General features: G+C 42.5%; 1 protein-coding gene across 2 annotated transcripts in view; it reads right to left on the reverse strand.

Moving 5' to 3' along the window:
• Nucleotides 1–25,801, reverse strand: part of HECTD4 (HECT domain E3 ubiquitin protein ligase 4) — a 67,040-nt gene that overhangs the window by 33,741 nt on the left and 7,498 nt on the right. Inside the window, exons 2-26 of one of the 2 annotated variants that reach the window (XM_082293591.1) lie at nucleotides 23,119–23,636; nucleotides 20,252–20,341; nucleotides 19,766–19,896; nucleotides 18,564–18,672; nucleotides 17,746–17,884; nucleotides 16,356–16,526; nucleotides 15,358–15,550; nucleotides 13,834–13,995; nucleotides 13,625–13,738; nucleotides 13,278–13,418; nucleotides 12,715–12,947; nucleotides 12,169–12,314; nucleotides 10,329–10,399; nucleotides 9,697–9,802; nucleotides 9,004–9,124; nucleotides 8,029–8,157; nucleotides 6,741–6,865; nucleotides 5,447–5,600; nucleotides 5,059–5,159; nucleotides 4,054–4,252; nucleotides 3,033–3,152; nucleotides 1,799–1,903; nucleotides 944–1,107; nucleotides 389–622; nucleotides 64–256 (exon numbers count right to left, since the gene is read on the reverse strand). In XM_082293591.1, coding sequence (XP_082149717.1) covers nucleotides 64–256; nucleotides 389–622; nucleotides 944–1,107; nucleotides 1,799–1,903; nucleotides 3,033–3,152; nucleotides 4,054–4,252; nucleotides 5,059–5,159; nucleotides 5,447–5,600; nucleotides 6,741–6,865; nucleotides 8,029–8,157; nucleotides 9,004–9,124; nucleotides 9,697–9,802; nucleotides 10,329–10,399; nucleotides 12,169–12,314; nucleotides 12,715–12,947; nucleotides 13,278–13,418; nucleotides 13,625–13,738; nucleotides 13,834–13,995; nucleotides 15,358–15,550; nucleotides 16,356–16,526; nucleotides 17,746–17,884; nucleotides 18,564–18,672; nucleotides 19,766–19,896; nucleotides 20,252–20,341; nucleotides 23,119–23,636 — 3,969 coding nt within the window. Of the gene's footprint in view, nucleotides 1–63; nucleotides 257–388; nucleotides 623–943; nucleotides 1,108–1,798; nucleotides 1,904–3,032; nucleotides 3,180–4,053; nucleotides 4,253–5,058; nucleotides 5,160–5,446; nucleotides 5,601–6,740; nucleotides 6,866–8,028; nucleotides 8,158–9,003; nucleotides 9,125–9,696; nucleotides 9,803–10,328; nucleotides 10,400–12,168; nucleotides 12,315–12,714; nucleotides 12,948–13,277; nucleotides 13,419–13,624; nucleotides 13,739–13,833; nucleotides 13,996–15,357; nucleotides 15,551–16,355; nucleotides 16,527–17,745; nucleotides 17,885–18,563; nucleotides 18,673–19,765; nucleotides 19,897–20,251; nucleotides 20,342–23,118; nucleotides 23,637–25,801 lie in introns of both variants that reach the window. The other variant, XM_082293590.1, reaches the window with a different exon arrangement.

Below are 25,801 nucleotides of genomic sequence, written 5' to 3' on the forward strand. Positions count from 1 at the left end.
TGCTAAATTACACCTTTATTCTCAAAAAAAGCTTTCTGTTGTTTCAAATAATTTTCTTTTTACCTGCAGCTGTCTCTCCATGGCATTCAGCTTCTTAAAGGTCTCTCCCATAATTTTACAAAGTAAATCATATTCTTCAGCATGTTCTTCCTGGTACTGGAAATTTATCAGGGATTGGAGAGCATCAACTAAATTCAGATGTTTAATCACACAGGAAACCACCATCTCCTCCATGACTTCTGGCTGGATCACTTCCCTAGGGTTCCAGGGAAAGCCAAACTCATTAATCAGGAGTAAGAGACCAACTTGGACAGTTCATATTTATAAATCATCAGATGCTGCATTCACAAACGAGGTTAAAAACCAGAGGGAAACAAGGACTCCTTACTTTATACTGGGTCTAAATTGAGGCCGAGCACGTCCAGAAATTTCCCTGAGCTTGATCATGATTCCTGGGGGCAGCCTAATCCTGGGCAGATCAAAGTAGTGTCCAACAGGAGGCACGAGCACATCAGAGGGGTATGTGAATTCCCTATCCTCCTCTATAGTGAGAGGCAATGGAGATGGGCTTGGAGTAAGGGCTGGAGATATGACCCCGTTGGCTTCCACCTGCCACTGGCACCTGCAAAAGGTAATAAAAACCAATTAGAAGGATTTTTATTTCCCCCCTCATTGAGAAAGACACTTCAGTCAATGACACAATACAAAGACTAAGTATTAATAAATGAAGTGTGGCTTGTACCAAGAATAACCCAACCCTCATTTTACTCTAAAAACCCCTCTGTTTTGGAGAACATTCCCTCAGTTTTAGGTGACACAAACTGCTGAACAAACTACAGGAAAACTGATCCAAACATCGCTGTAAAGCACAAGACCTGAGCCCAACTATACAAGTCACCTCCCCTCAGAAAAAACCACTCAGATCAAAATTGATTATTTTTACCTTTGTAAGAGTTTAGATCTTAAGAGCTCTTGACAGGTTTCTTCATCTTTGGTAATTTCTGGCCCGTTGTACAAGATCCTCAGCATAGAACAGGCCAGCACAGAGAGGCCCAGGGCCAGGTCAACCAGGAATGGCAAACCTCCTGACACATCTTCTGAGGACTCCTGCAGAAGGAACAGGGAGAAGTTCAACCAAGCAATCCACCAGGAAGGCCTTTCCCGTCTCTTCAAGACAGGAGATTTTATATATAATCTTTTCTATGTAAGGTATAGCTTGATATCAATCTTAACCCTCACACAAAAATTGCTCAGCAATTAACAGCCTCACACAAAAATTGCTCAACAATTAACAGCAAGTTGTAAGAACAACTCAAGGCAAGAAATAAGGGATTTAAACATTATTTTCCTGAACCAAGAAGGAACAGGTGAAGTTATTTTTGGTTCAGTCACCCTAGTCCTAACTTGCAGTGGGATCCACGATCCCCTGTGTTTGATCCCAGCATCCCTCCCCTCTCTTCTTTGTGGACTGGAATCGTTATTTCCTCAGGACATCTCTGATTTTCAGGTTGTTACAAAGAAATCCTGACCTACAAGCAGCAAGGGAAGCTGAACTGGCTTCAGGAGGTAGATAAGACATGTTTGATACCAGCTATCTCCATGAATCCCTAAGCCTCATCTCAAACTCGGGTTCTTTTCATTGCCAACACATGATTTGTCTCACTGCCCAAACCAGTCGCTGCTGGTTTCCATTTCAAACTGCCAAGCTGGAAGCACATTTCTATCGATCTGGAATTTGTGGCAGGCAGGGGACAGTGGAAGCTGAAGCTCTCCCCCTGGAATTCTCCCCCTGGAATACCTGTGCTCGGACAGTGCAGGCAAAGCCCCACATGGCTTTGTCCGGAGTGTTGTGCTCCCGACCACTCCGCATTTCGAAGGAGAACGTGACTGTGTCTCCTTCCACCTTCAAATATCCACGGCAGGAAGGGGGGGGGGGGAAAGAAAAGAAAATATATTTAATAATTGAGGCAAACAAGCAGGCTTTTCACACAAGTGGTTATTTTATAGGTTAATGCTTTTAATGACAGGTTTCTGGGTGTTGTTTTTATCTCAAATGAGATACTCTGATATAAGATTTTTCCCTTTTTGTAAAGGTGTCTTTTAGTAGACAACTTAATTTTGCTGCTGGCTGACTACAGCAAAACAGAAAGAACCACCATAGCTGTAAAATCAAAAGCAGAAATTATCAGTATGTTACTTAGTCTTGATTTTCACTGTTTGGCTGCAAGAAACCAGGCAATAATTAACAATTCTCTTCCTGAATGAAGACAAACAAGTTCTTCAATTAGAAGAATGACAACAAATTAATCAAGGAGCTTGCTAAAAGAACAGTATCAAAATCCATGTGTGAAAAATAAACCAAATTCCATTAATTGTGAACAATGGAGTTCTTGTCTGAAATTGCTTTCCAGTTTATTACCTCTTGATTTCTTTTTTACAACGTGTTTTTGTTATGTAAACAAGCCCAGTTTTAGTGGGGGACAAGGTAGCAGCACAAATAAATATTAAACAAAAATAAAATCACACTGCAGAGAGTGTGAGGGGACACATTACCAAAGGATTGAAATGCTGAGGTTTCAAGAAGTTTAAGGGATTCTTCTGTCTTAGTTTTACTGCCAATGAAATTTTACAGAAAGAGCTGGAAGTTGTTTGTTACATTTACTACTTGATATATTTGGGGGTTACTATCAAAAAAAATTGACTTTAAGAGAATCTGCACAGACTGTGCAAGAACTTCTCCTAGGAGGGTGTACTTAGGAGAAGAGCAGTGCCACCAGAGACTCCAGGACTCAAACATCTCCATCAGGAACTCCAGTAAGACACAAAACAAACTCCAAGGGAAGCATCACACGGAACACAGAGCCGAGTTTAAAGATATCCCCCAAGGACACAACAGCTCACTGAGCAGATCTCATCATGGATAACTGTACATTTAAAAGCTTGGAATGCATAGCTGTGAGGGTAAAATGGGCTGGGCATGGTTTCCAAAGGGAATTTTCTATGGGAAATAGGGGTGGATGGTAATACTGTACCTTCACTAAGTCCTTGGGCCACCCCGTTCCTAAGACACTACGGCTGCCATATCCCAGTGTATTGCCTCCATACTCAGCAACCTTCCTACTGTTTGTGCTAGGACCAGCATAGATCACCAACTTCAAAACATAAAATACACTGTTAGACTGTAAGAGAAAAACAAGAAAACCTAATAATAATAATAATACTTAGCACTTCCACCGCGCTTTCGACTCTCGAAGCGCTCCATGCACATGAACCAATCCTCACAGGCTCTGTGAGGGCAGCAGGGTTAAGTATTATTATCCCCATTTTACAGATGGGGAAACTGAGGCACGCAGGGACTCGAGGGGCTCGGCCCCTGCTCACACAGCAGGGCTGGGAGCAGGAGAAATCCTGACTGCCAGCCCTGAGCCATAGAACAAACTCCTTCCCTATCAGTGAGGGGCTGATCCTGCTCCCAGCAAAGCCAAAGGTTTGTCAGTGATTTTGGTGGGAACATGAGGAGCCTGGGGGAGTTTAATCAGTAATGGGTGACATTAATATTGAAGATACTCCCATTAGTTATTTATGAGCATCCCAGAGCTTGCTCTATGCCAAAGAATAAACAGCAGCACTTAGCAAGCAGCTCTCTGATAATACAAAGTAGATAAGTGCTATTGGTTGTTTTCCTAAAATTAAAGTACTTGTTCCTATTAATCCAGGTAAACAAGCTATTTATCATCAGGGAAAAAGGAACCTTTCCAGCTCTGCCCAGTTTAAACCAGCTGTGCTGATCAAAGGAGGCAGCTAGATAAAAATTCGGGAAATAAGGAAAACTGAACATCAGTAAAAATGTCCAGCTTGGACTGTCTGAGCCAGCCTGAAGTCATTTTTAAAAAAAACGGAATTGATAGCATTTCTGAGGAGGAAAAACCAACCCAAACCACCCCTGAGCCCCCAGCCCCTGAAGCCTCCCACACTTCTCCCATGGCAGAACTGCCACTACTTTTTTTGAGGGAATTCCCTCACTGCAGAGGTGCTGAGCTGGCCCTTGCTTACCTTGTCATAATCATACTGGGAGGAGCATCTGTTGTCAAATCTAAGATACAAACAGCGGGCTCCTGGAATGTGGACAGTTTCCTTAAATTTATAGTTATCCCTGACGGGATGGACTGTCTCCACAGTCTTCCCAGCAGCCCAGGGAGCAGGGATCTTCAAACCAGTCAGGAATCCTGGCTCTTCCTTCTCTTCCAGCATCCTGAAATTAAGAGGGAGAAATTGGGCCTAAATTACAGCACACAGATTTCTATCAATCAGACATTAAGATATAAAATACTTAAAATCACTTCTCAGTACTGATACAGGGACACAAGGAACTGACTCCTGGTTTTAGGCATGACTGGATTGAGGGAATTCATATATTCCATATATTATCATTATTATAATATAATCATATATCCCATTATTCATACATTATACATATTCTTATTCACAAAAATCACATCACAAATTCTTTAACACTACAAATCCTCCAATGCTGCAAATAAGCATTTTCATTTGATTTTAGCTGTTTGTTTCTGTTTCTAAGCAGGAGCTGGAAAACTTTGAGCTGAGACACAGCATTTAAATGCAGGAGTTAAAAATGTTATTTCTGTCTGTAAATTAAACCATTTAATGGCTTTGCAATGGTTTTAATTCTGTATCTCATGCTGCCAGAGCAATTTACATTTCCTCTTGATGGTCCTCCTTAGCCTAATTTATTGTGAGAGGAACATTTAGAATTAATTCCTAATGCTTGAGGTGAGGGAAAAAACCAAAACAAACCATATTCTATGTAAACAACCTGAAGATATTAATAGTTTAATTCTATATACAGAACAAAATTTGGAACTAATTGCCTTTTGAAAAAGCTTATATAAAACTGAGACAGCCTTAGAAATCATTCCAGCATACCTTTAAAAGTTAATTCAAATAAAAACTGCTGCTTTATCCCACAGCAATGGCCAGATGGACATTACAGTTCAGTTTATCCCATGAAAAGACCCAAATGTAAAGAAAAATCACCTCTCATCAGGTAACTGCTTCCCTTTCTGCTCTGGAGCACAACTGGGGGAACTGTTCAGTTCTGAGAAAACTGGAGACTGGGTTTTAAGCAGCAGTGCAGTCTGTGGCCCAAAATACACAGTGTTAGGGACATGCAAACTGGAAAGCATTTTAAGAGCTCATTATTGAAATAATTAACAATCCTACTGTTGCTATTGACAATAAATCATTACTGAGCAGCTCCTGGAGCAGTCACATTTAACATTCAGCATCAGCAGCTTTGGCAGCTGCTGAGAAACTCTGAACTCTGATGTGTGGATGAGCCTCTGCAGGAAGCTGAGCAGCATTTTGGAGGCTGCAGGCCCCAGGTTTGGCCCTGGGCAGCCCAGGGGTGGCACAGAGCCCATACCTGGCTGGTGTAAAGGACCAGCTGCACCAGCTGAGGCATCAGGGCATCAGCCATGGTCAGGGTCTGCAGGTTTGGGTGCATCAGGGATGTCAGCAGCACAGGCAGCAGGTGGCCAAGCATGGTGGCCTTTGTGATCTGCTCCAGGCCTTTTAACCTGTAAGGAGAGCCAAAGTTACACAGAACAACTCTCTTCATACTGCAGCATTTCTGCTTTTAGTCACTTCTAAAAACTACCCAAAAAATTGACTTTAAGAGAATCTGCACAGACTGTGCAAGAACTTCTCCTAGGAGGGTGTACTTAGGAGAAGAGCAGTGCCATCAGAGACTCCAGGACTGTTTTATCTTGTAGCAGCAATTCAAAATTCAGCAGAGAATATTTGTATTCTATTAACAAAATCCCCAAAACAATCTCGAAACCACTACAATTTCTCCCAAATGTCAGTGACCTTGAATTGCTGACAATTCTCACTGAACAATCAGAGAGCAGAGACATTAAATCAACAGTTTAATAATTACTTAGAGAAGGATAAGCTCCCCTGGGCACAGGATGAAAGTCCCCATCAAACACAAATGCACCAGTGTGGATATCAGCTCCCAGCACATGGAGCTCAAAGGACTTGAAAAGAATCTGCAGCTACAAAAATATATTAGAACATGAACTCATCTGAAAATATCACCCAGGAATTGTGTGCTGTCAATAAACACAACTAATCTTGCAGGCACAGAGAAGCAGAAAGTGCATCCTGAAGCACAGCTGGGACTGGAGCTGTTTGTTTGAGGAGAGGAAAGTTCACAGCTTTTGTTTCCATCCCATTCCCAAGGTGTACTTTTAAGAGGAGGAGAGACAGGGAAGGGCAGGTGATGGAATATGTGGGATATCAAACCAACATCCAAGGCTTGTCATGGATAAATATCTAGTCGAGCTACTAGGGATGTAATAATCAGGAATTTAAAAATAAACAGATTGTTCTACCTTACAGGAGTATTCCCAGCTAATTACAGTTTGCTTCCAGGTATCCTACTCATAAATAGCATTTCACTGACTAAAGCCTTCCCAATTTGAGGTTCCTATAGAAATATCAACCTACAGATGATCAGGACTGACATGGAGAGTGATTCTAAATTCTCCACCAGCTGAGTGCTAAACAACTGCTACAGGAAGAAACAGTTCCTATGCATTCAGAGCTCAAAAATAAAGTGATAAAGACTAATTAATGCTAACAGTGCTTGTACAATAAGCCACAAAGAGCAACAGTTCCCTGTTACCAAATTAGGATCCTCCCACTTGTCTTACCTTTGCTCCCTGTCAGAAATGTCACTGTTAATTAGTGCTGTAGTGACTTGTTGCAGCATTTCTAAGACTTCATCACATCCTGTCAGAATTTGTGTGGCAAGAGACAAAATGCTGGTCTTGAGTTCCTAAGTAAAAAAAAAAGAGTTACAGGATACTTAAATTCTTAGAGAATCCCCCCAAAAAGGACGACAGAACAAAAAGATGGATTTCCAAATGAAAAGAATGATAATGTGACCTGGCAGGCCTGCAGCAGGAGATTCATCCAAGACTTAAATTTGATTAATGTTAAGCCCCAAAGTGCTGGGAGAAACTAGGTGCATGTTTTACAGGATGCACATCCAGTTTCTAGAGGGAAGGAAGCCCCAAGTCCAGCACAGGAGAGAGCTGAGAGCCAGCCAAGGTACAGGACTGGTGACACAATGTCCTAGCAGGGATGAGGAGCACTGCAGAGAGAGAAACTGAACAATGAACACGGGGTGAATAAGTGACACAAGAAAAATACTCCAATATTTAGCATTTATTCAGTAAGCCTGAACAAATCACTTCCAACTGCAGCAGCTCACAAGCACACACAGCCTCAAAGAGCAGCAGAGAAAACCAGCTAAGCAAAATACCAGAAATTCAGAAATCAATTCCATTAGAGAAGAATTATTACCAGAACTACTATGACCAGACAACCTGCACTCCAGGGCAAACCTGGCTTCTGGGAGCTGGCTGAAGCAGTGTGAAATGCAGCATTTTAATAAACTTATACCAACTAAAGCCTGTCCTCAAACTTTGTCTTCTAAAAGCTTCCTTGCCACAAACTTTATCCTCTCTGTTTCAGACAACTGATGGAGGTTGTTTGTTAAAACTGCAATGAAGCAGCAGCAGCCAGGTAAGGCAAATGAGAAACCCCTTTTCTATTTATTTAAAAATATTTTTTCAAGGACCACCTGAGTGATTTGGAGAAGAAAAAGTGTCTGGGGTAATGTGTCCAGGAAAGGAAATTCCCATGCCAGGAATCCCACTAGCACTTATTAGCTGAAATATATTTAAAATCTCATTATATATATATATATTTAGGAAGGAAAGCATCTGCTCTCACTGATAACAGGGAAAGCAAGCTGGAATCCTGAACATAAAATAACTGCAGATTTTACTCTGGACAGTTTTTTCCTGTTCTCCAGCTACTTAACTCTATCCAAAGGAAAAGAACAAGCAGCAAACAGCAAATGCACTGCAGGAACAAGGTGTTACAGGCACACTGACTGGAGAGAGCCATACTAGAATAAAACTTGGTGTTTACCTGTACCTTCAATGTCTCTCCCTGCAAGGAGCTGTCACTGTCATCATTGTCATCAGGTTTAATCAAAATAGTGTTACTGAGGAGGTGATTCTGCACAGCCATCAGGTACCGCAAGCACGAGGACGCAGCCTTGAACACAAATAAGTAAAACTTTGCATTATCCAAACCCTTGAGCTGGGCAAGCCTCAGACTTGGAAGTTGGAAAGAGGTAAAAAAGGTTGAGGAAGAAGAAAAGCAAGAGCAAAGAAGTAACTTTTTATATTTAAGTAAAGAAACCAGTTGCAAAACGCTGAATTTTGTGAAGTAACTGACAAAAATATAAAGAGGCAGCAAAACTTTGTTCAGGTTTGGAACATTATAGGAATATTCAGGAACTCTAAGAATTAATTAACTATTAAAAGATCATGCCACCAGAGGGATAAATGTAATTCACACTCCTGAAGGTGATGGCTCCATGCCACTCCTCCTTTCCCACCCTCCTGCAGTACAGGCCAGGACTTCCTGTCCCCTCCCAGTGTTTTTATGGAAGCTCAACCTGCCTTTCTCAGGGAGCTGATCCTGCTGAAAATACCTGCCCATACTTTTACCATCAAATGTCAGCTTTCACTCATTTCTGTCTGCCACTGATAATTCCTTCAGCCTGTAGGAACCATAATACACAAGTACATGTTTGATTTTAAGCTGCTGCAATGCTTTGAATACTGAGATTCACAAAGTTCCCTTAAAATGAACAGGAACCAGAGCAACTGGAAAATAAATCCACGTATAAACCTGTTCCAGCATTACTGAATGATTTACTTTGCTGTGAGAAATTATTCTTTTCTTCCCTGCACAGCACAAAAGACATTCTTCTCCTGGATTTTTTAAGACACAACTATGGAAGTTTCACCTCCATGTACTCAGTGAAGAGGATGGATTCAAGGAGGAAAAGAAGCCAAAGGCAGAGCTACTTCTATCAAAACACATTTTACTTACAGGCACAGTTGAAAGAAGCCTTTGAAAGTCATCTTTAGATACAGTTTGGCACTTGGTGATTAAGACACAAGATTCTCGGACAACAATCTTGAGGATGTAGTGCAAGAGCTCATCATTGAGTCTTCAAGAGAGGCAAGAAAGGTGGAAAATGTTAATCATTAATTAAATGTGCATTTTGTACAGCTCAGCTCACTATGCAAGCTGGATCCCTGATTATGGGAAACCCAAATTCGGACACAAAAACCCCCCAAGCCTGAAATGTTTAACAAGTGCAACAGATTTCCAGGGGTTTGCTGCACTGTGCTGATGTAAATCTGTGATTTCTTATGGCTCCTCTAAAAGACTCCTCCCAACTTGAACAGGTACTTGAGACTGGCAGTTTTACTGCTGGAAAGTCACCTATGATATGCAGAGAAATGCCATAAAATCCTATTTATGAAATTATCATTCACATTTATCATGAACACTGCAAGGAACAAGGAATCCCAAACCCAGTCTGGGTACAGAAGCCTCCGAAGTTTGCTTTAAAACATCAAATCTCTCCTCATCCTAATGAAATCTCCCCTTCCCGCAGACACAAACAACATCCAGGTCACACAGCAGGAACATAATGAGCCATTCCAGTAGAAGTTCCTGCAAGTTCACCTCAAGCAAATAACAGAAAAATACTCTATAAATGGGGAGGCTTTTTACCTATAATGATCATCATCTTCACTTCCAAATCTGTTGTTCTGCAGCTGCTCAGCTAAATTAGTCAGGATAACATCCCGGAGCTGGGAGAGGCCGCTGTTCCTCTCTCCTAAAAAGGAAATAAAAAACTTTTGCAAAGCAGAATTTTACAGAATAGATTTCATTTCCCCTGATACCTTGTTTAACACAGACTAGAGCTCAGGAATGGCTGCATTCCCAGGGTAAGCAGAGCTGCTGTCCCAGACTGGGAGCACTTTCCCTGCCTGTGGCACTGGTGGAAATTCCCAACACGTTCCTGTGAAGTGACAAATTACTGAGCATCAGCTGCTTCCAAGCCCAGATTCCCATTTCCTGGTGAACTCAAGGACATTATTCCCCCTTCACTGAGGTCTAACGTTTCCTCTGATTCCTGGGTACTTGCAAATATTCCTTTTCTCTACCTGACCTACCCTTGGCCATGCAGCCACTCAGAAGCTGAAGCATTCCACAATTTCCTAGAAAAGCAGATTTAAAATGGATTTAAAGCAGAGTAGTGCCCAATACCCCAAACTGTTCTCCCTCTAAGCTTGAGATGTATTTGATTTTTGTTCTCAGTTAGAAAAACCCCACTCTCACCTGGCATCAGACATTCTCACCTTCAGTTAAGACCAATTTCAACAAATTATTGATTTCTGCTTCTCCGGGATACAGGATATTTAAACCAGAGCTAAGGAAAAAATAAAGCCATGCATTATTTGATGGATTTAGAAGTGAGCAGAACCATTTCAATGGACATGTGACAAATGGCACCACAGAATCAGCATCTGACGGAACATTTACAATGTCTCTGTAAAGGCTTAGAAGAGCATTCTCCAGATTTTAACATCAATATTAGGAAATATGTAGCTGTTTTCTCCAGGAATCTCTTGTAATCAACTATATTTTATTGTTTAGGTCCCGAAGCTTCTCCAAGAGCTATTTGCTTCCCTCTGGAAAACTCCCCATTAATCACATGCACACAGGGCAGCATAATCAGTTTGTTAAGAAACAGAGGTGTCAGGAAAAATGATAATGGCTCAGAGAAAATCTCCAAAAACTCTGGTGATGGGGTAAGAGCTGAGGCTTCTCTGTGACCAGAACAATGGAAAATACAAATACAACAATCAAGAAATCAGTCACTAATGCTACAGTTTTGTACTTCCTGAAGACTGGCTGTACAGAGGTGTTGGTTTAAGGTACAGAGGAGCTCCTGGAAGGAGCATTTCAGGAACACCCCAGCTCTGCAGAAACATTCCAGGTGGAGACTGTTCCCCTCTAACTTCTGATGAACTCTGTCCTTTCTATGTGAACTCCCCTATCAAGATCACAATCACTTCAAAGGAGCACTTCATGCCTGTCTGAAGTACTGAAATCATTATGCAACTTTGCCATTTCCTTTCCCTTTTCTTTTTCAGTAACACTCTCACAGAAAACTGGGATGTTTTTCAGCTTCACACTGAGAGCACAGATTATTGCAGCTTCCTTCCCTCTAGCTCATGCTGATCCACGCAGATAGAAACCTCAGGAAAACTTATCACACATTGCCAGCTACCTTTGAGGGTTCCATTGGCATCAGAATCCCCCAAGGAGAAAACAGGAGGAAGGAAACATCACCCAATCCCCACCTTGAAGCTGTTTAACAAGTCACTGGAACACCCAGGGTTAATAAACAAGGTGTCCTTGCAGGTGACAGCAGACACTTTTCCATGTCAGAAAGCAGGTCCCTGAAAAAGCCAGCTAATCCTCCTGAACTCTTCACTCAGAGTTGCACAGAGCCACAGAAATTTGGAATGCTGTGATTCACACCAAGAAAATGCAGGTTGATCTTCAAAAGATTTTGGTCTCAATCTCTGGAGCACTTCCCACTGGAACAGGTTCTATTTGTCCTTGGCACGCTGGAGCCAGCATTCCTTGGCCCTGAGGTTTCCATTATCTCCTTTTCAGGAGATACCACCACACTTCTTTTTTTCCCTGGGCATTCAGTCTCAGAGCATTCCTCAAGTATTATTAATCCCTCCAGTATTATTAATTCTGCTCCTCCTGATGTTCCTTCTGTTCAAGAGAACTCCAGTGTTGTCACTTTAAGAGCTGTCAACACCAGCTTTGCCTTTTTCTCAACACCACAGCACCTAAATAAGGAACTCATTCAAGAAAACTTTGCTTGAATTTAGCAACTATTTTATAATAAACATTAGGAAAAAAAAAGATCCATAAGAAAGCCAAGAAAAAAGCAACAAGTTAAAAGTATGGAAAGTAATTACTACCTGTTATTTCATCAAGACCAACACACATTTCTCTTCTCCCACAGACAAACTGTAATAATTTTATCCTGACTTCAAATCCATCACACTAAATTTTATCATATTAATTTAAAATTAAACTGAGTACAATTACAATGTTCATCAGTCACTACATTTCAAACAAACTAAAGTTGAACTTGATAGAACAGATACTCACCTAATAGCCAGACAAACTTCCTTCTGGATTTCAGAGCAGATCTGATCCCTTGGGGCCATCAGTAACTGCCACAGTAACAGGCCAGACCTTCTGACAATATCTCTGTTCCTTTCAGTTTGGGGGCTGAAGAAAAATTTAAAAACCACCTAAGAAAAATTAAACACAACAATATTAGTATTAAAAATATAAACATTACTTACATTAACTTATTTTCTGCTGTCAGTTTCTTGAACCATTTGTGTGGGCCCAGAAATTTGAGAGTCAGAATATGATTTTGAATCAAAAATGAGGGAAAAATAGAAAGAAAAAAGGAAATAAACTCTCTGGGTTTTATTTTAATCTGTAAAGATAGAGACTAAATTTAAATTAGGGCTCTTAAATGAGTATGCAAAATATTGCAAAGCCACTGCTAAACCAACCTCTATTACATGGATTCCAGTAGAGAAAAAAAAAATTGAATAAAAATGAAACCAGCGGTTGCCTGTACTCCAAAGCAAGTTTTTAATTTTTCCATGTGAATTTTGAAGTGCATTTAAGGTTCTGTACCTGGAAGACAACGAGGATGCAGCGGATGATGCAGGTGTCTCCATTGACCATGGCCTTCTCCATAATGTCACAGATGCTGCTCAAGTGATGAGCTTCAATGGGATGCTGCTTGCCCAAAAAATTGCTGATGGGGAGGTTGTTGCTGGCTGCCAGGAGGTTGAGTTGGTGGATGCACATGGCACCAACATGGTGCAGTAACTGGTTAATGACCTCGTTTGTGGTTGTTGCATCCCCTGGAAGGAGAGGAGTTCAAATGCTGTCTACAAACACAGACTGCATCATCAGCCTTTGCTTCTAAAATGCAATAAATCAACTTCAGGGCACAAAAAGATTACTCAAAACACCTTTTTAATGTGCTGAAGGCAGCAAGAATCTGTGATCTTCCACACATCTTATTCTGTGCTTTTCCCGCTCTTAAATCAAAGCTAAACCACGACCAATATTTACAACTCTTTTCAGGAATGAACTCAGCTTTTAACAGAAAGGCAGTTTCTATTTATGCTCTGAATCTCCTCTGTTTCACTTCCCCTTTGTACAAAGTGCTGACTTGTGGGTTCCCTCACCTTTGGGCTCTGCGATGACGTGACTCACTCCCAGCCTCTGGCACACACAGTGGAATGCCTGGTTCCCAGGATTGCACCACTGATCAATATAATCATTGGAGCACGTCCAGATCATGTTATTCATTGTATCATAACAGGCACCTAAGAGAAGGAAAATATTTCGCACATCAATTTGGTAGAAAACCAGACTAAAGCATCTTTATAGGCGATGTAAATCCAAATTATTTGCTTTAGAAGTTTATAAAATTTCACCACAGATATGCAACCTCGCCCACTGCAGAGTTGCTGACTGCAAACTCAAACCCAGATGGATTCTTTGGGATCTGAGGTGCTGCAATATTCCTTACCAAGCCCTGGCACCAGAGCCCCCCGTCCGAGCGAGCTGCCCGCAGCATCGATGAGATCTGCCCTGCTGGTGAACTGCCCGTCCGAGATGTTGAACACCAGGCTGGAGGCAAGAACTACACAGAAACACAGCTCCAATCAATTCCTGAGAAGTTTATTGCATTTCAGACAGCCAAGGACTCCCAATCTGTCACAAATGGCTCTGACTTACTTTTTAAGGAGGACAAAGCGCTGGTGCCCCCGAAGAGCGAGCGCGTGGCCGAGCTGCCCGAGCCCCCCGGGGGCGGCACCAGCATCACCAGGTACGTCCCGCACGTGTAGATCGGGGTCTTCCTCAGCATCTTCAGGGGCAGCCCACAGCTCGTGTTGGCAGCTGCAACGTGCACCAGAGAAAGGTCACAAAGTGCATTTCTGCAGAACAAGGCAGAGCTCTGCTCAGGGCTTCAAAGGAATCGGTATTTAGAAGCTGCGTTAAGAAGTTTCCACAGAATTCCAGAATGGTTTGGGTTGGAAGGGACCTTCAAGATCATCCCATTCCAACCTTGTGGACAGGGACACCTTCCATGAGACCAGGCTGCTCAGAGCTCTATGAACCTGGCCTTGAGCATTTCCAGGGATGGGGCATCCATGACTTCTCCGTGGAGGGATGGCCTCCCAACCCCACACAATCAGCATCAATCCCCACAAGGCTACAAAGAGTTTCACGGGTTATTCAACCAAAGAAAACAACTTCAAAATAAAACCAATAAAGAATTAGGTATAACCAAAACTATGAAGAGTTGTGTGGTGAGAATTACATTGAAAACACTTGGAGCCAAATGATCTCCTCACATACAGAGATCACTTGAGATTCAGTATGCATTTACTATTCTAAGGTCTCCTGCTCCTCATGAAATGTAGACAGCCCAAATGATCTCCCTCTTGCAACAGCTGATCAACACTTTTTGAGTGCTGACTCAAGAATTACCCAAGAATAGCCACTTACTCTCCTTTTTCAGTAGCACTTGAGTTGTTAAATGGCAAAACACAACCTTTAAAATAGCTCTCCAAGCTAACTCCTTGCCAAATTCCCTGGAAGCAGAGCTGTTTCATGTATAATTTATTTTTATGGAAATACTTTCAATTGTTTCAAACTGAAGAAAGAAAACTCATGACTTTTGAAGGAAGAATAGAAATAATTCAAGATAAACTGAATAAAATCTTAAGACAAATCTTGCAAAGTTCTGGATCATCCTGAAAGCCATCAAGGTAGTTAATTCAAGATTCCTTCATTAACTTGGGTTGTTTCCATAAAAGAATACCCAAACATTGTGCAGATGACCTCAAAAAAGTGCAAAATCACCTCAGATCTGGAATATTCCAGTGATTTGTGAAGCAATAGTTCCATTTTCGAAACTGCAGGCCATTTTTACACACCAATTAGAAGCCCAGCTGAGCTGCCAGCAGAGAAATGCAATTATCAGATTCCCCAAACTAGTTCAATAATGGAATTGGAAAAGGGTGTTACAAGCATTCTTCCCATTTTCCACTCCTAAACTTTCCTCACAATCCTAATTTAGCAAAGGGGCTGATAATTCCAGCATTAAGCAAATACTGTGTGGATCTTCCAAATACGTATTTGGGGAATAAAGACAAAAAATACACACTTTTTTTTTTTAAACCTGTCCTACAAGGTCAGTAATGACCAGGATGGATGCTGTGTGTGTTAAGAAATGAAAAGTAAAGCATTTCTGACCTGCCTGGTCCTCCTTGAGGGTGTTGGAGATGGTGGAGCCCGTGAGAGCAGCGAGGGTGGCCGAGGGGGAGGCGCGGTACCGGGACAGGCGGCTCAGCAGCATCTCATTGATGCTCTTGGCAGATTCCCCCTCCTTCCTCATCAGGATAATTCTTTCCTGCAGAGGATTTGCTATACAAATGCCATTTTCTACCTAGTAAAATGGGGGGGGGGGAAAAAACTACTTTAGATGTTGAAATCCATAGGTGAGAGGCCACCCAAACTGAGCTGTAAAATGAACCACCACAATGTATCAGGTAGGGATACAAAGTGAAACTTTGCTGACAGAAGTTCTTGCAAAAACAAAGTTCTGAAAGCAACACAGGAGTATTTTTTTGTTTGTGACTTTATGGTTCAATAGAATAATTTAATATTGAGATAATTAATAGGATATCTTCTATTTACACCTGTCCCTAAAGACAGAAGTGCTTGTCATAAATTTGAGTTTATTTAGGAAACTCTGCCTAAAAATATATAATTCTCTTGTATTTTCTTAGTGGTGTTTCACTTGCAAATCATTTAGCTCTGAGACATTTTTCCAGCCAAAAAGTGTGAGCAATGATTTCCTCAGCCCATGATGTTCAGGGGATGTTTTACTGCAGGATGAATCTCTTAATGAAGATGTGATTTAGAGCATTAGGGATTTTCCATGAGTTGTACTACTACAGCCTCCCAATTCCAGCTCCACCATCCCACTCCATCCTCCTCCGCTGAGCAGAAGTACAGACATTAAGAAATACATTTTATGCTACAAGAGAATTCATATTGCTAAATATAATAATCCTCTGGAGATGGAATTGGACAGTTCACCTTCTGTTCTGTTCAGTTATTTCACATAAATCCATTCAGATCACACCCATAAATATCCAAACCTAATATGTCAATTAGAAAATGCTCATTATTAATTAAACTGAGTTATGCTACCAACATCAGGCATAGGAAACACATGATTTGCTTACTATAATTTCAAAAATATCCATAAAGACAGAGTGGCCTTTGGGGGTTTTTTCGTTGAGGCTTGCAGGAGACCAAATCCAGTAGAAAAAGGTGCCATCTGAAGAAAGATGTACGGTGGTCATAGTGCTGCCAACTGGGAAGTGATTTACTGGCATTGGGATTATCTGACATACCTATGAGACAGAGAGCATCTTAACGGGTCTGATTTTGCAGTTTGGCCTTAGAAGTATGAACAGTATGAAAAATAAATAGAGATCAAATGCAGTTAGTGCAGAAGAGGCTTAATATTGGACTTAGCAGTAGCATTACATTGATTTATTACCAACAGCTATTCTATGATATTTGCCAAATATCCAAACCAGCTCATATATCTCCAATTTAACCTATCTAAAAATAAAACTATCATCTCCTCTCTAATGATGGGGAACAAACCCACAGTCCCACAAGGAAAACACACATCCTATTGAGCCACCTACTTTCTGCAACTTCTCTCAAACATTGCTTGAAAGTTGAGAAGAAAAGGGGAATCTAAACATCCGCAGTTTCAGGAAACACACTGGACATAAATGTGAATATCCATCCTTAAAACCACAGCAGGAAAAACCCCAAAGTAAACAAACTACCCCAGTTTTACAAAGAGCTACAATTGTTTATCTACAAATCACAGCCAGATCTGAAACAACACCTGAATTTTGGGACAGTGGAAGAACAAAGATGTTCAGGAAGAACACGTTCTTGATTTAAATCCAAGTCCTTTTTGCTATTGTTTGATTGCTTAAGATGTGACCACACTGGAATTATGGAATATCCTGAGTGGGAAGGGACCCACATGGATCTTAAGTCTGACTCTGGCCCTGCACAGACACCCCAACAACCCCACCCTGGGCATCCCTGGCAGCGCTGTCCAAACGCTCCTGGAGCTCTGGCAGCCTCAGGGCCGTGCCCATTCCCTGGGGAGCCTGGGCAGTGCCCAGCACCCTCTGGGGCAAAAATCTTTCCCTGAGATCCAACCTAACCCTGCCCTGACACAGCTCCAGCCGTTCCCTGTGTCCTGTCCCTGCTCCCAGAGATTGGAGCTGCCCCTTGGGAAGAAGTTGTGGATTGGGATGAGGTCTCCCCTCAGTCTCCTTCAGGCTGAACAAGCTCTATCAGGACTCCGTAACATAGAACGGAGTAATTATAGATAAATACATATGTATCTATAAAAGACACACCGAAACAGTAACATCTCTATCATAACTTACACATTCACCACACAATCACATCAAGGCGGGGTTAGAAAAATGCAGTTTCACAAAGTAAGAAACTTCAAGGACAAAACTAATTAAAGCTAAAACGTGTGTGATTCATTCAGCCTGTTTTGTTCCTGTCCCAGAACCCTGGCCCCTTTACCTGCAGGGTATGTTGATCCACGAGCTGGAACAGGTAGTGAGGTTTGCTATCAAAGGACACGGGCCGATGGAGGAGTTTGCCGTTGCCAAAAGCCACCCAGCCCGTCTCCAGCTCCTCATTCCGGCAGTACACAAAACCCCTGGAAAAAACCCACCAGGATATTCAAACTCCTTCAACCCTGCCCCATTTCTCTGGGTTTTTTCAAATAACAACTCGCAACCACAGTGTTGAACTTTGACTGAACTTATATTCAAGTCAGCAATTTTTGTTGTGAAAGGCTTTAAGGGTAAAAAGCCTCGAGGCTTTCAAGCCACGAAGAAGCAAGGAGGTACAGTGAGTCACAGCTGCACTAATTACTTAATGAATGACATAATTAGCAAACAAACACTCACAAACTCAGCTATAAATAAAAAGTCATAGAACTGGTCTGCACTATATCCCTCTCAGCAAAGAATCAACCAACTTACTAAACATTAAAAAATAAAATTGAATCTAAAATTCTGCTACTGTGGAGGCTGAACTAATGGCCTCCAGAGGTCCCTTCCAACCTCAATTGTTCTTTAATTTTAGACAAAACACACTCAAGAAGAATTTCAGATGAGAAAACCAACACAACAAAATAGCATTTAATGAAAATTCACAGTATCACAGAATCACAGACTGGTTTGGGCTGGGAGGGACCTTAGGGATCATCTCCTTCCAAACTCCACACGGCTCCAGTCTTGCTACTCCCAATATCTGAGAGAGGTTTTTCCCAAAATAGGACCTTTTGGGTTTAAGCAGCTCTGCAGAACAGCCAATACTGAAGTGTCCCTCACCTCAGAGTTCCATGCAATCCTGATCCCAGTTTGCTTATCCCTCTGCCCACGGAATTGGTCGTGTACAAGTAGAGCCCATCAGCTGCAAGGCACCGGCCTAGGTCTGCATCTGGAGCAGGAGCAAGGACAGACAGAGACCTCTGTAACATTCCAGCTGGGAATTCTCCCTGGGTGTTACGCCCTATGGAAACCAGCACACGCTCATGGCAGGTGACTACCAACCCTTTTTTTACACTGAATTTATTATTTGGTCCTCTAAGAGCTGCTGTAACAGAGGCACAGCCCAAGAGACGCAGTGGTTTCTTCACATCTCCTTCAAGCCTTAGAGGCGCCCAGATGGTCTCAGTGTGAGAGGGAAGAAGAATCTAACACTGAGCCTTGATCGCATTTCTGCCAAACTCTGTGATTTTCCTAAAGCTTCTCAGCAGATCCTTCCACCTCTGAACACTTCAATTAAGACAAAATGTATTTGAAACACAACAGTAATTATTAATAATCAAGATGGGACACACAAGTCCAGTCAATCTGTTGAAGTTCACAGGATCTGGACACTCAGCTGGGGAAGGAAAAAATCCACTCACTCTCTTGCCTAACCACCTAAAAAGAGATGTCTCCAATTCAGATTTTTAAATTCCTATGGATTGCATTAAATGTCATCAAAGCTTGAACTAATATTTCTAAAACCACGTGAACTCTTATTTATTGCAAAATAAGTAAGCAAACAAAGCAGTAAAAACTGAGAATGAATTCAGAGAAAGAAATACAAAAGAAAGCATAAAAAAAAGAACTTCAAAACCAACAGGGTAGAAACAAAAGCAGAGTAGGGAAGAGGGAAAAAAAAAACAATGAACTTGTACTTCTAAAAATAAACTTGCTGTGCCACTGATAGCTGGCTATTGAATACAGGGATACTGCATGGGGCAGTGATTATACTCACTGAGGGCCTAACGAGGGGATAATATCCAAACTCTGCCTGACCCCTCTGAAAAATTCCCACTGGAGTCAGGAAGGGTCACTGGATCAACTGCTTTGGATTGTTTCCTATAACCTCCCAGTTTAAACCAGCAGCTGCTCTTCAGCAACCAAAAAGCAACATTTTCTGAGCCCCAACACTAAAGCTTTACATTCATCTTTAAACAATTATCAGCACTAAAAGCATCCTGTCCTCCCCTGCTAACAGTGACAGGGATGAAATAATTCACCTTTATTTTCACTGCTGGCACCAGTGTTGGCATCAGGGGCAGGTAACATGTCCTCAAAGCCCCAGGACACGATGTGCTTCCCTCCAAGCAGGCAGGAGGGGGATCCAGGGCCTCCCTCCAAAAGCAACAACCTTTAAGCAGAAAATAAAATAAAATTCCATAAAGAATAGTGGTAGCAAAAATGAGCTAAATTAAAAGTTAAGACAAAGCCATATTTGAAGTAATTATTCTGTCAGAGTTCATAAGCCACTTAAAGGAATCACCAGTATTTAATGAAAAAAGAAAAACGTAACACCCAAATCCCAATCAATGCTTTTAGATTTGATTTTCTAATATCTTCTGCACATGACTAAATCTCAGTCTTTCCTAAAGCTTCCAATAACTCTAAAGCCTTTTAATCACTTCTAAAGACATTTCTCCCTGCATGGACTTAACACATTTTCAGAGCTGCTGGAAAAGTTTATAAGGAGAAAAATCACTACAAACCTGTAGAGAACATCAGCCACAGGCAGGGACCCCAGCTCAGTCTGTTTCTGTAATAGATGCACTGTATGAACAAAGGTTTTCAGCGACCCTCTAAAAGGACAAGAAAAACATGAATTAAAGATGTCTATTGAAGCCAGACTGAACACACACAACAGCAGCTATGGAGAACACCCAGAACCACAACAAGAGAACAGCCAAGATATGTCATCAGCTTCTTTTCTAATTGGCATCTCTTTCCTGGAGGATGTTCATTCTTTGGGGAGGAAGGGGAAGGAGGAAGAGAGGGGGACAGAGAGGAAGAATGCTGGGGAACCTCTGGCCTAAATCCCACCACCTTTTTTTGGAAGAGGCTGAAGCCCCAGGCAGGGAGGGAGAGCAGCAGCCACAGGCTGGGTCATCAACAACAGGTTCATAAAAGCAATCCAGGCACCTGGTAAAACATCTCAACTCTGCTCCTGAGGCAGCTCTTTCAGGATGCCTTGGAGCTGATTAATCACATTTAGGTCTCCAGTGCAACCTGTGGATCTTACTGGGCTGAGCCCAAGTGTGAGCAAGGGCTGCTGCACTCCCACCTAGAGGTGCCTCTCCTGACTCAAATAGGAAAGACCAGACTCATCCATCAAGATTCTGATTGTTTTTCACAGAATCATGGAATATCCCAGGTTGGAAGGGACCACAAGGATCATCATCCAACCCCTGGCCCTGCACAGACACCCCAACAATCTCGCCCTGGGCACACCTGGCAGCGCTGTCCAAACGCTCCCGGAGCTCTGGCAGCCTCAGGGCCGTGCCCATTCCCTGGGGAGCCTGGGCAGTGCCCAGCACCCTCTGGGGCAAAAATCTTTCCCTGAGATCCAACCTAACCCTGCCCTGACACAGCTCCAGCCATTCCCTGTGTCCTGCCCCTGCTCCCAGAGATCTGAGCTGCCCCTGCACTGCCCGTGGTGAGGAAGCTGTGGATTGAGATGAGGTGTCCCCTCACAACCCCAAATTTGGAAGATCCAGACATCTTCAAAAATCTGTATTTTACAATTCCTGTTTTAAAGGTCAGAGCCATTTTCTGGAAGAGCTGGTAGCTTTATGCCCAGGCATTACAGCCCACCGAAGTAGGAGAATTTGGCTGTGTCTTAGGTCAGTTATGAACTGATTTCTTCACAAAACAGAGTGATCAGCTGCAGAGATCCTTGCCCTGCACTCTGCTGAATCCAACCTTTTGCTGTCACATGTGGTCAGTCAGCTCCCAAACTTTCCTCCTTCACACCCCAATCCCTGTTTTCCCCAGTGACATCTTCAGCTCTTTCCTTCCACCGATAAACCTCAGCCTGGAGAAAATTGACACCAAACACATTAAAGCACCTCAATTAATTATTTAAAGCAATATTTACCCTGTTGCCTTATTTTTAGCAATAAGAAGCACCCAAGATTGCAACCAGGAATGTCAATAATGGTCTCATTTTGAAGGCTTTTTCTTCAACATATGACTTAGATATTTAAAGGAAAAGTGTGAGGCTTTCAGAGGTGAACAAAGCACAATGGGATATTTCAACTCTCTAAGCAATGCAAGACAGACTTGCAAAGAAAATAAAACATCAACCTGAAGTTCAAAAGCTCTACTTGAAATTTAGCTCGGCTGCAACAGAACATCCCATATTTCCTGCAAATTGACATCTACGAAAAAAAGAAATGAGATTGTGTTTATCAAATCCAATTTCTCTGAGCTATGTTCAAGTACATTGCCTTTCAGATAAGGCAGTTGTCAGGACAGAATAATTTGCCACATACCATAAATTTCTCATTGACTTCATTAAAACAAGTGTGCTAGAAATTAAGTGGGTTTCATTTGAATAAATCTTTTCCTAAAGCAAATCGTGCCATATCCTGGGAACTCCCAACACCTTAAATCAGAGTTAAATGTCACAGACAAGGCTGCGACCTGAAGAAACATTGAAAGCAACATTTCCAAAAGGCTCCTTGTGACTTTCAAGCCACATCCATGGGGCTTTGCCAAGGATTTGTATTTCTTCCCCCTCTCCCCAAGCCCCATCCTCTACAAAAAGTAGGTTTTGTTTAAAAGCAATTTTGGCAAATCTGTCCTCAATCACCTGATGCCAAACCCATGCAGGACAAGGGTTGAACTCTTCACTGGCAACAAAATGAAAAAATACCTCCAGACATTTGAGAGACAACACTGAAATCAAATCTGAAAGGAATTGCCCTGAAACCTGGCAGTTCCACCTTCTCCAGCCAACTAAAGGTGCACAAAGGGGCAGGACAAAGGGTAAAAGAGACAACTTTTCTCCTTGATAAACACATTTGGAACCATTCCTAGAGCAGCTCACTGCAGTAGAAGCAGCAATATGCACACGAGGCATTGCTAACCCAGATCCTTCTGCTTTTGCATATGCTGAACACATGCAAAAAAGAAATGCTTAGCAGTTTCACCCTTTCCAACCCAATATTTAAATATCAGAAAGAGAAAGGCTGATGCAAGCTAAAAATAAGTATCACCAGTGCAGTCACATCATTTTTTATTTGTTGCAATGGAAACAGACTACCAACATCAACCACAGCACTGCCCAAGGGTGCTGGAGTCACCATCCTGGAAGGGTTCAAAAACCATGGATGTGGAGTTTGGGCATATGGTTAATGGTGAATAATGGCTGGACTTTGCCAAAGTTCCTTAATTCTCTCTATTTTGCCAGTAAACTTTTGTGTACTTGTGACCTCTTGAGAACATCTGGTTGGGATTTCTCCTTATGCCAAACCAAAGGAACCCCAGTTTAACCTTTGAATTTAAGTATTCCAGGGCATTACGTCCAGCCTTAACAATCCCACAATTCTCTGTTATTTCAGCACAGCTCCCTTACCTTGCACAAGCCAAGGCAACCAGGGCAGCAGCAGCATTTTCCTTCTGCTTGTAGGGGATGTGCTGGCCGGAGGGCGCCGTGTCCTCGAGCCAGGAGCAGAGCAGGGATTCAATCCCGTTGAGGCAGTCGGCCGGTTCCTTGGTCAGGCTCAGGGGCTGGCAGTCCCGAAGGCAATTCAGCAGCACCTCAGCAGTGATGTTACACAGGGAAGGGTCCGTTCTGCTCTGGGACTGGATCAGCGGGAACACCAGCAGCAGCCCCATGCGGGAGGTGAACGGAGCCTGCTCCGGCTGCTGTAACAACCCCTGGCGCTTGAGCAGGGCCAGGGCCTCCTCATCCCCGGAGCTCTCGCGGTCGTGCTGCTCCTCCAGGGCCAGCTGGCGCTGGGCGTTCCAGAGGCCGCGCAGGGCGTTGAGCCGGTATTCCAGGAGCCGCGCGTACGCATTGCTCTGGTTCCCGCACACGGAGCGCAAGCGCTCCGCCAGCTCCGTCGGGTTCTTGGTCTCAAAGGTCAGGATCTGGAAGGGGAAAAGTGGGTATTTATAGAGGTTTTAAGAGGGGAGGGGGGGGAAAAATCCCATATGGCTGTGGTGTGATTTTTTAGATCAGCTGTTTTCTACAACAGATGGAGGGATATTATTTTTAATTTCTGGGAATGAATAAAGCTACACTGAAGGCCAAAGAACAGGCAAGTGGTGTTGTGCCCATCTCGGGAGGAGGAGTGATGGCCATAAAGTAAAACACATGGAATTCCACCTCAGCATGAGGAAGAACCTCTATCCATGGAGGATGGCAGAGCTCTGGGACAGCTGCCCAGGGAGGGTGTGGAGTTTCCCTCTCAGGACATGTCCCTGTGTCACCTGCTCCAGGTGACCCTGCCTTGGCAGAGGGTTGGACTGGGCGATGTCCAGAGATCCCTTCCCACCCCGCTATTGTGGGATTCTGTGAGCCTGTTATTGCTGAGTCAGCATCCTCATCGAACCCAGGCTCGGGGGCTGCTGAGGGGGCTTTTTAAACTTTCAATAAACAACAACAATAACACAGATTGCAAAGAAAAACACACACGCAAAAGAGTAGCTTGGAAAATAAACACTCCCCTCCTCTGGAGCTTTTTTCTGTAATCGAGGCAATTTTGCTAAAAACTTCAAAAGAACTGTGAGGTTGGAGGGTCCCAGGGGTTTAGAGCCCTTCTATGAAAACTAATAGGTCACTAATATTGTGTAATAAGAACGTGCTTGTTCTAGTTTTGGAGCTCTTCAAATAAACAAACAAACCAAGCAGTTCTCTCCAATTCACCAAGAGTTCTGTTACACTCTCTCCCTCCCCTGCTTTTTTCCCCTCCTCAATTTATCATCTTGCACTTAGCTACACCTTTCTCAAAATACTTCCAGTTGCTGCCATAGCTGAAAACCCTAAAAGTCTCCTCCTCATCATTTCAGACAGAAGAAAGAGGCTTTTTTGGCACTTCTAAATAAAACTGGAGACCAAGTTGGAGCAAGGGAAAACAAGTAAACCATGATATAAAACGCATTTACGGTTTAGTACCCAGCCTGGGACTGGAAAACTCAGAATTTTAAGTAATTTACAGACAACTTTTCTCCCTCCAGCAAACAACAACAGTGGAGATCAGCAAAGTCATTTAAGCTGTGGCAGGCTCAAGGAAAGCCATGAGCCAAGCATTTTCTGATACTCTGGATCCAGTGTCCAAAGGGCTTCTGGCCACGTTCCAAAGTGCCTCATCTCATCCACCTTCAAATATAATCTTTGGCCCATCTTTATTCTGTAAAACTGTCCTTCTCTCATTTAATAAATAAATATAGATGTGGGAAGGGCAATGTGAGAGACAAAGCTGCCACAGGTAATGGCATCCAGGGTTGTTTGTTTTATGGGGTTTTTTAATTGCAGGCAGGAGTCACAGAGATCATGAAATGAATGTTTCTGGCTAATTGCAGACTCCTGAACAGCTTGTTAAAATGCTGCAGGACAAATCACATCTGCCAGTGCCACACAGCCCCTGACTAAAGGCAGGGAAACAGCTTTGCAGTAGGACATTTACCACTAGAGCCAGGAAAAGTTGACTCAAAAGGAATTCACATCGTAATTACACTTGAATGGATGTTATATTGAGCTCCTCATACCTAATAAACCTCCTTTAATTAATTTCTCCAAGAGATTATGAATATTAATTCCTAAACCACATATTACACATTTAAAATAACCACCTCCTGTTAAGTTGTGTGTTCTGCTGTCTCAAAAATAAGTTTGTTTCCTGTTATAGATGGAATCACTTTCTACAACAGTTGGCTTTTGATTTTCTTGAACTAAACTGGATGGATTTTCCACTAAATGACAACAAGCTGCAGAAATGGAGGAAAAAGAGAATTAATGTTTGCATTTTGAGAGTTAAATGCTGAAGAAAACAGGTCTGTGGTCTTTGTTAATAAAAAAGACACCACCACAAAAGACAAGCTGTGATGTACTTGGTGTTGCATGTCTTGCTCCTCAAATCCCACAGTTTAACAGGAAAGTGAATTTTTTTTTTGCCTTTGATATGGCTCTACAGCTCTGAGTCTGTCTTGTAGCATCAGGACGAGTCGGTGTCAAATATGTGCAGTTTTGCTGATGAAAAGCGTTTTCCTGCTGAAGTTTTAGTTTCTCCCTGATCTCACAGTTCCCAATTTGC

This window comes from Coloeus monedula, assembly GCF_965178545.1.
Source record: "Coloeus monedula genome assembly, chromosome: 18".
NCBI lineage: Eukaryota > Metazoa > Chordata > Aves > Passeriformes > Corvidae > Coloeus > Coloeus monedula.